A 10,071-nucleotide genomic window follows, 5' to 3' on the forward strand; every position below is an offset into this window, starting at 1 on the left:
AACAGTCCTCTTTCAACGTTCCGAACCGAAGAACCAGGTTGCCAACGTCCTGGATATCTTTACGGTCATCCTGCGACGTAAAACTAGTCCGCTTGCGCTGACGTCGGTTAAGTTGTATCGCGCACAAAGTTGACTGGAATTCCCTATCAATTAAATTCGTTCATTATTTCATAAAAAAAAAAAAAAAAAAACGAGTTTTTTTTTTCTTCTTTGAATTTGTCATGAAAGTCCACGTTTTGGTGCTGTCGCGGATGGGTACTTGGGGTGTAAACAATACACTGAATTGAACCCCCGCCCGGCCTGAATTTCCTTCGTAATTAGAGACAAAACTTTTCCGTGGAGGCTTTTTGCTCATCTGAGACGTTTATAAGTAGAGGTATGACTGTATTGTGTGTCCAGGAGACCAGCTGGAAAGGCAGTAAGGTGCTGCCATCTGACAGAAGACCATTCATTTCTTCCGTCACTTTGGATTACTGGCATAAACAGAAGAACAAAAGCACACTTGTAGCAAATGTATATTTTTTGAACAAGTATGTACACAGGTACATACAGTAAATGAACAGGTCATCAAAATAGACTCATTGCGTCATCTTGTGATCGGAACAATTATCATTTTTTTAAATTCGGTGATCGGCCCGAAAAATTCCCATCATGTGGAACCTCAGAGTTCGAATGACTCGGGGTGACCCCTCCACCCCCCCCCCAAAAAAAAATAAAGAAAGAAAGAAAAACCAGTGTAGAAATACATTTGTGCGCGTGTATCTATGGATGCAAGTGTGGAGATAACGTTTCTCAAAAGTGAGTACACCATCACATTTCTGCAGATATTTAATTGTATCTTTTCATGGAACAGCAGTGAAGAAATGACTCTGACACGATGGAAAGGGGTCAGTGTACATCTTGTATAGCGTTGAACTTCATTGATCCCCCAGAATAACTCAAAATACAGCCATTCATGTCAACCACTGGCAACAAAAGTGAGTACACTCCCCAAGTGAAAATCTTCCCTTCAAATCGTCCCAGAAGGAAGCCTCTTCTAAAGATGACGCACAAAAATGCCTGCAAACAGTTTCCGGAAGACAAGCAGACTAAGGACACGGATCGCTGGAACACTGTCCTGTGGTCTGATGAGACCAAGACAAACTAACTTGGTTCATTCAGATGCCGTCTAACGTATGTGGCGGAAACCAGATGATGAGTACAAAGACAAATGCGTGTTGACTCCAGTCAAGCCTGGCGGTGGCGGTGGCGGTGGCGGTGGCGGCGTGGTCTCGGGCTGCGTGAGTGCTTCTGGCATTGGGGTGCTGCATTTCATTCAGGGGAAACACAAATGCCAACATGCGCCGTGACAAACTGAAGCAGAGCATGGAGGCTTCACTAAGGGCTGTACTCACTTTTGTTGCCACCGGTTTAGAGATGAATGGCTGTATTTTGAGAAAACAATACATTTACAGTTACATAAGCAGTATACTTTCCATTGTAAGTCATTTCTTCAGTGTTGACCCATGACAAGATGCAACTATCTGCAGAAATTGTGTGTACAGTCCTCCAGGGGTACTGCTGTACAAAATGGTGCTGGGAGACATCCCCTTCGAGCACGACGACGACATCCTCGGCAGGCGACTGCGTTTCAGCCTCCCCTCAGGTACCAACAACCTGCTGAGACAGATCTCAATTGTATGTTGAGATTTCAGAACCAGGAATGTTTCAAGGAACCCCGGCCTATTTATACTACAGACGGGCCTTGTGCAGACCAGTCGGGACACAGACCCTTTCCTGCATTGCTTTAATTTCCATTTCCCGTTCTACAATTCTAATCATATTTCTCGTTGTTTGCGACAGATCGCCAGCAGCCGATTAGCCGGTGCCTCAGCCTGGAGCCGTGCGAGCGTCCAACTCTAGAGCGGACCCTGCTGTATCCGTGGGTGACAGTGAGGAAGGGGCCGTCACACTATACGGATCATCACCATCATTGCTGGAAAACGTGTGGTTGCTCAAATGTTTTAGGAGGTTGGCACTGGCTTTGTCAGGTTCTTTGCTCATCTGTGACAACTGTCACACTCAATGCAATGTTGTTAATTTGTTTGCTGAAAACTGTTTTATGCAAATACATTTGATTTATAGAAAAAACACTCCACATTATTTATACTCTTCTAAATTTTCTTGGGGGGGGGATGTCTAATTGTTTTCATGATATACAAAGCATTTTTGCACATGCTATCTCCTGCTTTATTTTTCATGAAATAAATTGGACTTTGCAGCGTTTGGTGAAAACTGGGGATGAAATACAATTTCAAAATAATTAAATTAAATAATAGATTTACCCTTATGAATTACCTATCTAAAAGGTTAAAATTGAAAGTGATATTTTTAACAGTTACATAATACTGCCACCACGTGATGTAATAGAAATACACAATGACGAGATAATTACTTTTTTTTTTTTTTTTTTAAACGAGTTAAACTGCTTCCGTACGTCCATGGAGTTGCCTTCGTGTTTTGTTTTAAGTCGGAAAAAAATCCGGATCGCGATCTGATTTTGTGGCGATGTCAATTTTAACGGGCGCGCGGAGGACACCTAGGAGGGGTCCTCTGGAATAACAACGGAAGCGCTCTTCTGCTCCCAAAAACAGAAAAGTAAACATTTTATACATTTAATCTAGACGAGTTTGACTACATTAACCCAACTACAGTATATTTTAGGTGTTTAATTTGTTTATCGCTTCCACCTGGAACGGCGTGTGTACACATCCAGCACCGGTCCAAGGGCTAGGTTGAGAACGTCGAAACGTTTTAAGGACATTTAATTTAGAAAAAGTATCTTGAAAACTCAGTAAAATTAGTGTTCGAAATGGATAAATACCCGAACCCATCTCCCATCGACTATAGCGTAACGAGTCAAATGTCAGTGATTCGTTACATTCGTTACGAGTGGCCTGTCACTTAGGCGTAACGATGCGACGGGTCTTGCTACACCGTCAGAGAGGGACACGTTTTTCAAACGGTGTAACGTGACGAATCTTGTCCAGCAGAAGAGGCCGCTCGGTATGGGGCGCTCGTCCAAAGACAAGCGGGACATTTACTACCGTCTGGCCAAAGAGGAAGGTTGGAGAGCGAGGAGCGCCTTCAAGCTGCTGCAGCTCAACGAGGAGTTCAACCTCTTCACCGGTCAGACTGCAAATCGCATCAGTCATTCTTACTTAACATAAACTAGTAGGAATGACGAATATATGTGCTGTATATGTAGATAACAAAGCAAGTGCGTGGGTGGGGTGTGTAAACCTAACCCTGAAATCAAATCGTGTTCTGCAAAGCTTGCTACTCCAGGCCACAGGTCTGTTGTGAAAATACTTGGGACTTTTGCCTCGTTCTGTTTGTGCACATTTTAGGTGTGAACAGAGCTGTGGATCTTTGTGCAGCTCCTGGCAGCTGGAGTCAAGTTCTGAGTCGGAAACTCAGGTAGAGAGAGATTTTCAACATCTAACTATGTGGCGGCTATTTACCAAGCATAATGGCCACCATTTGAGGAAATGGACAGTTCATTCTCTGAAATCGGACACAATCAGAACAGGGACACTGGTCTGTCTCTCTCTCTTGTTTGGATTTTGTCCTTCTTCAGATGTGGAGACAGGTCTGCGAGCGGAGAAGAGATTAAGATTGTAGCGGTGGACTTGCAGGCTATGGCTCCTCTTCCGGGGGTCATTCAGATTCAAGGAGACATCACCAAGGTGAGGATCGAGGTGAAAAGCAGAAGGTACTTGTGTGCTCATACATATACACACACTGTACATACATTTTCTAAGCTGCTTATCCTCACAAGGGTCACAGGACTACTGGAGCCTATCCCAGCTGTCAGGTGGCAGGGTACACCCTGAACTGGTCGCCAGCCAATCGCAGGGTACATAGAGACAAACGGCCGCACTCACAATCACACCGACGGGGCAATTTAGAGTGTCCGATTAATGTTGCACGTTTTTGGGATGTGAGAGGAAATCGGAGTTCCCGGAGAAAACCCACGGAGGGTTTTGTGGCGTTTGCGTGTTCTCTGTGTGCCTGCGTGGCTTTTCTCTGGGCACTCCGGTTTCCTTCCACATCCCAAAAACGTGCGACATTAATTGGACACTAAATTTGCCCCTAAGTTTGATTGTGTGCGACTGTTGTGTCACCATGTGCCCTGCGATTGGCTGGCAAGCAGTTGAGGGTGTACCCTGCCTCCATCCCGATGACAGCTGGGATAAGGTCAAGCACTTCCGTGACCCTTGAGAGGATAAGCAGCTAAGAAAATGGATGGATGGACGGACTTCTATGACTAAAAATACTAGGATGTTCCTAGACAAGTTCAGTGCAATGTTTAACACTTTGATTGGCTGCCGAGCATCACGTGACACTCGACAGTCTGCGCGCTCGCATCTCAGGTGTCGACGGCCGAGGAGATCGTCCGCCACTTCGAGGGTCGCCCTGCAGACTTGGTGGTGTGCGACGGCGCTCCCGACGGTGGGACCCTCGGCCGCCGCCCCCGGCATTGCCGCCCGTGTGCTCCTCTCACGTATTGCTGTTTTGTTTTTTTTTTTGCCGTAGTAACGGGCCTCCATGACGTGGACGAATACATTCAGGCTCAGCTGCTATTGGCTGTGAGTCACCAGGATGTATTTTGAGCAAGAAGGCCGGCTCAATTCAACAGTTTTTTTTCTTCCTCAGGCGCTGAACATCACCACTCATGTACTCAAACCAGGAGGAACTTTTGTGGCCAAGGTTAGTGAAGCTTATATTGTATTACTATTATCAGTCGTGATCTTATTTTTACACTTGTAAGTAGGGTTATGAGACATGGCGACCCACCCCACACCCTGAGCCTGACATGGGCCAACTACAGCCCGTCTTTCTCTCTCTCTTTTTTTTTTTTTTTTTAAATACGGCTCGCTGAACTTGTCCAACAAAAAAAATCAAAGTCAGGGGTGCCCAGACTTGTTTACCCCAAGATCTACCTTTCAAGCAGCCAGCCTCTCGCGATCTACCGACATGGGGGTGGGGGGCCTGCGCGCATCGCTGCGACTGCCGTGGAGAGAGCGAAAGAGAGCCCGTAAATTGGAGGCCAGCTTGCTAAAACGGGCCTTCATGTGCGTGCGATCAACGTATTGGCCACACCTGAATCAAGCAACGAGACGGATGATAGGCTGAATGCGTTTTTTTTTTTCTTTTTTTTGGGGGGGGGGTGCATGCCGCGATCGGCCAAAATTGCCTTGATCGACACATTGAGTACCTCAGATCTAAATCAGTAATTTCCAACCTTTATGGAGCCAATGCATATGTTTTACGATTGAAAAATCTCACAGCACACCAACAAAAGTAAATGTCACCAAAAATGGATCAATTAATTACTGTACGTACTTCCTGCCATCTAATAGAAGAGGATATTTTTTTTGTTCTGTCACTGTGCCTCGCTGGCATAAATAGATAAATAAAAATGCATTCATTCTTGGAAATAAATGTTTTTTTTTTTTTTTTGAGAAATTACATCAAATCGGATAATTTCCCACGCCACAGGTACATTTTGCGAATCACTGATCTAAATCATGAATCTTTTCCCTGCAATGTCTGCATTTCCCCAATAAATGGCACGCGTTCTGTGGCGAACAGGCTCAATCTTGTGCTTTCCCTTTATATGAAAATTCTGATAGGGTTACTTTAAATTTTTTTTCCACCGACACACTGCAATGCCAGAGTCGAGTACCAAGGCAAGATTTTGCTCGCATTCAAAATTGGTAAGGGCGAGCAAGCCTTTCTCCGAAGGGGAGTTTTTGTAGTAAGTTTGGGGAAAAAAAAGAAGTTGATCACGCAGGACGGTGACCTGCTGTGTGGAACTGATTGATGAAGCGAGTTCAACAGAAAGGGGGAGGAGACTTTTAAGGTATAACCCACTGCGCGCACTGGGTGAAAACGATGACATAAAAGACACTGCTCAGCTCCTGTTTTTTTTTAGCCGAGGGAGAAATGATGTGCTCTTAGAGCTTCGGATGGAGTATCCTTTTGTCATTTTGCTGTTATTTAGCCTGATGGATTGTATTTTGTCACTGACGTAGCAGATAAACTGGTTGGATTGATCAGCTGTCGGGACCTCTGGAGCTATCTGATTCGAGGGGGTTGTGAGCTTGTCGAGCACAGCAAACAGCGCAAAAGTTTCACCGTCTAGCCCCGACTAACTCTCTGTTTAAAGGAATGAAGACTTTGCCTGTAGTCAATTTGGAGTTGAGTTTTTCTCCACTTGTGTTCTGCTATTCAGCTCTTGACCATCATTGTGCTCCTCCACAGTGTTCTAGATCGCCTCAAGATGGTCTTAGTTTGAACAAGAGCGACAGCAGTCACGACAGTTGAGATTTTCCAAATTAAATTCTCCATTTACGTTCATCAACTGTCTCAGCATTCCCAGTTTGTGGCACAGCTCCAGTCTCAACTTAGTGCCAGCGCTCTCTTCTTTGGGCCCTTCCTTTCTAGACAAAGAGCTTATCTGAACTTTTGGAAGAATCTGATTCAAAGAATACCCAAACATGGTCAGAAATAGCCATATCCTTCATGTCAATTGATAGAATTTGAATGAGCCCGTCTAAGATGTGACCTGGAGCGTGAGTTGGACTCAGAATATGTTGAGAGAGGTCAAATGTGTCTCGTTTGGCAGAAGTTTTTATTTTTATTTTAATTTCTTGATATTTTTTTTTCCCCCATGTTATTGTCAACGTGAATGTTACAGTCTCCAGTTATGACAAAAGAGTTGTAGTCAGTACAAATAACTGACAGCAGTTCTGAAAAAAAAAAAAAAAAAAAAAAAATAGAAATTTTGCATTGTCTCTTGGAGATCAATGAATTATGCAATCGATGACTTTATGGTCACCTTTCACTAAAAAAAAACAGATATTCAAAAGAGCTAAAATTACCCAGTAAAATGTCTTTCCACTGGAAAAAAAAATAGCAACAGCACCACCTTTTTTCCCCTATTCGACACTTGTTCATAGAATTCAAATTTGCTGGTGTTGGATCATTTTAAAATCCCATTGCAGCTACTTTCTGTGAACCATGTTTTATCCGGCGCTTATCCTCACAAGGGTCGCGGGAGTGCTGGAGCCCATCCCAGCTGTCAACGGGCAGGAGGCGGGGTACACCCTGAACTGGCAGCCAGCCAATCGCAGGGCACACGGGGACAGACGGGGCAATTTTGAGTCTCCAGTGATTGTTGCATGTTTTTGGGGTGTGGAAGGAAACCGGAGAACCCACCCGGAGAAAAGCCACGCAGCCTGTGTGGAGAATATGCAAACTCCGCACAGGCTGGGCCGGGATTGAACCCCGGTCCTCAGAACTTTGAGGCTTCCTGCCCCATGTTTCATTTAAGCACAGAAAAAAAAAATCCAGACCATTGGTTGTAATGATGTAATTAATCAACACTGACCTGATATTAAAAAGCAAGTGTTGCAAGATAGAATTTGAGACGATAGATTCACATTTGATCCTCGTTGAGTTTGTATTTCTTTTTTTTTTTTTTTTAAATTTCTTTGACTAACTTTCTGTCCCTCATAAGCCGTAGTCCGCCTTTCCACGGGGGTCGGGTGCAGTGTGAGGTCGGCGGTGGCCCAAAAAAAACTACACAAAAGTAAATGTTGAAGATGCAATGACATTATTCAAAAATTTTTCTTTTCTTTTTTTTTTTCCTTTCTGGGATTTAATCAATTCTTTTCAATACCAAACAAAACCAGAAGCCTTTTTTGCAGCATTCACTTGCATAGATATCATACATAATAAAGATAACTTTACAGAACAATAAATGTAATCTTAATCAGCATGAAATGGGGTTTGGAGGTTTTCCCTGCCTGATCGGATGGGGGGAAAATTTGGGGATGCCTTTGAAATTCTTTAGGGCGAAGTAAATAAACTTGAGTGACCCTCGTGAGGATAGGCGGCTTTGAAAATGGATGAATGGATTTCCATAATTTCCTTTTGTTTTCCCACCTGTCAGATCTTCCGTGGCAAAGATGTGACGCTGCTGTACTCGCAGTTGAAAATCTTTTTCAGCGACGTGACATGCGCCAAGCCTCGAAGCAGCCGGAACTCCAGCATAGGTTTGTTGCTGCCTCTTGTCAGCCAGTCCCCAAAAATGGATACACACTTGAAATATTAATATTTACATTTGAAAAATGATTTGAACGAGAATACAAATGCAGCACAGTGGTCAGTTGGTAAAGCGTTGGCCTCACAGTTCTGAGGTCCTGGGTTCAATCCCGGACCCGCCTGTGTGGAGTTTGCATGTTCACCCCCGTGCCTGCGTGGGTTTCCTCTGGGCACTGCGATTTCCTCCCACATTCCAAAAACATGCAACATTAAATGGACACTCGTCCATCAATTGCCCGTCGGTGTGATTGTGAGTGCGACTGTTGTCTGTCTCCATGTGCCCTGCGATTGGCTGGCAAGCAGTTCAGGGTGCAGACTGCCCCTTTGCCCGTTGACAGCTGGGGATAGGCTCCAGCACTCCTCGTGAGGATAGGCGGTGGAGAGAATGGATGGATAGAAGACACACACACACATGCACACATCCCTCCTGGAAACCGTCACCCGAGAATTCTTTTCTTCCTTTCAAATGTTTTCATAGACTTTTAGGTCTTATTTTGATGGCCCTTTTATTTCCTAGTGTACGTCTGTTGATGAGTCTTTTCTTTTTCTTAAAATGATGCACCTTTTAGAAGAGTGCACATGTGAATTTCGTTGCTCCTCTGCAATCCCAATAAAGCCACTCTTTCTGCCACCGTACAGAAGCGTTTGTGGTGTGTCAGAACTACCGCCCTCCACAAGGTTACGTCCCCAACATGTCCAACCCTCTGCTCGATCACTCCTACGGTAACAAGTCATTTTTACATACAAAAAATATGGGTCAAATGTGAAGATTTTGGTTGGGCTGTGTGATTCATCATTTTTTTTTTTTTTTTTTGAGGGGGGATGAATTAGTTCAAGTTTATATTTTCAAATTGTTGATTAGAATAGAAATCATTTTTTGTAGCATTTCTCAGTGCTGGCTGTTGACTCCGGCGGGACCTTCGGTTCCAGCTCAGATGTGACCATTTTTGTGGGTTCTGTCCTAAATCAGGACTGTTGGTCAGTCTATGTGGAATGTTTAGTGATTTCTTTTCACAACTTAACAAGCAATCAAAAGTTTGACTTTAGGTCTGTCCAAAAAGGGCGGAAATTATCGTTGACTTCACGTGGCATTACGTCACCTCGAGATTGAAAGTCATGAGTAAAAAAAAAAATAATAATAATAAATAAATCCTCAAGAGGCAGTAACACGTGACAATAATGACTGAGTAGGCCAATAACTGCATTCCTTCAATGCAGAATGAAACGGGTAGCCAGAATACTGTAGAATAATTCCTGCCCACCAGACAATCTGTTTTTTAATGACACTACAACTCGTGTTTTGTTACATACTTGGCCATTAAAGCTCATTCTGATTCTTAGCGTTGATGACTGATGCATGAAAAAGTTCTTGGCAAAATTTTGAAAATGTGGGAATTTGGACAAATTACAAGCAGAATCCTCTTTATTTCTTCACTGATAAGAAAATTGTGTGCGTGTGTTTTAAACAGACGTAGACTTTAACCAGTTAGAAGGTCCAAACCGCATCATCGTTCCTTTCCTGGCATGCGGAGACCTGAGCGCCTTTGATTCCGACAGAACCTACCCTCTGCAGGTGAGCACGCGCGTGATCAAAATACTCTCTTAATGCTGTTCAAAGTTTGAGTGTGTTCCGTCTTCCTCAGCTGGACACTGGCAAGGAGTACCAGTACACGCCCCCCACTCAGCTGCCCATCAGCCCGCCTTACCAGCACGCCTGCCAGCTCCGCAAAAATAATCTGCTCTCCAAGGCGGATTCTCCTTCCGCATCGGGACTGCTACAGAGCGGAGACCAAGCCCAGGCTGACTGAGCTTGCCCACTTTTATCACATCAGAAGAGATTACGTTTTAAAATCTTTTTATTCCAGGCAGTGGTTTGTGCGTCTTTTTTGAGGATTATTGTCCAAACCTCGGCCTTTC

General features: G+C 44.1%; 1 protein-coding gene across 2 annotated transcripts; it reads left to right on the forward strand.

Moving 5' to 3' along the window:
- Positions 1–2,481: 2,481 nt before the first annotated feature.
- On the forward strand, positions 2,482–10,018 carry ftsj1 (FtsJ RNA 2'-O-methyltransferase 1). 2 transcript variants are annotated; one of them, XM_061842196.1, is made up of 11 exons: positions 2,482–2,637; positions 3,030–3,168; positions 3,390–3,459; positions 3,620–3,728; positions 4,416–4,494; positions 4,579–4,631; positions 4,699–4,752; positions 8,003–8,105; positions 8,794–8,877; positions 9,624–9,727; positions 9,798–10,018. In XM_061842196.1, exons 2-11 carry the CDS (start codon positions 3,048–3,050, stop codon positions 9,960–9,962), a joined length of 942 nt encoding a protein of 313 aa, XP_061698180.1. In that variant the 5' UTR covers positions 2,482–2,637; positions 3,030–3,047; the 3' UTR covers positions 9,963–10,018. The 2 variants fall into 2 exon arrangements, with proteins under 2 accessions (XP_061698180.1, XP_061698179.1); XM_061842195.1 differs by having other exon boundaries at positions 2,486–2,637; positions 3,033–3,168.
- The last annotated feature ends 53 nt before the right edge of the window (positions 10,019–10,071 follow it).

The sequence above is a fragment of the Syngnathoides biaculeatus genome, chromosome 14 (assembly GCF_019802595.1).
Source record: "Syngnathoides biaculeatus isolate LvHL_M chromosome 14, ASM1980259v1, whole genome shotgun sequence".
Taxonomy (NCBI): Eukaryota; Metazoa; Chordata; class Actinopteri; order Syngnathiformes; family Syngnathidae; genus Syngnathoides; species Syngnathoides biaculeatus.

Coding starts and splice junctions, on each gene's coding strand:
- ftsj1 (XM_061842196.1), top strand. CDS start 3,048: ATGGGGCGCTCGTCCAAAGACAAGCGGGACATTTACTACCGTCTGGCC. Junction 3,460..3,619: donor GTTCTGAGTCGGAAACTCAG/GTAGAGAGAGAT, acceptor GTCCTTCTTCAG/ATGTGGAGACAGGTCTGCGA. Junction 4,753..8,002: donor GAGGAACTTTTGTGGCCAAG/GTTAGTGAAGCT, acceptor CCCACCTGTCAG/ATCTTCCGTGGCAAAGATGT.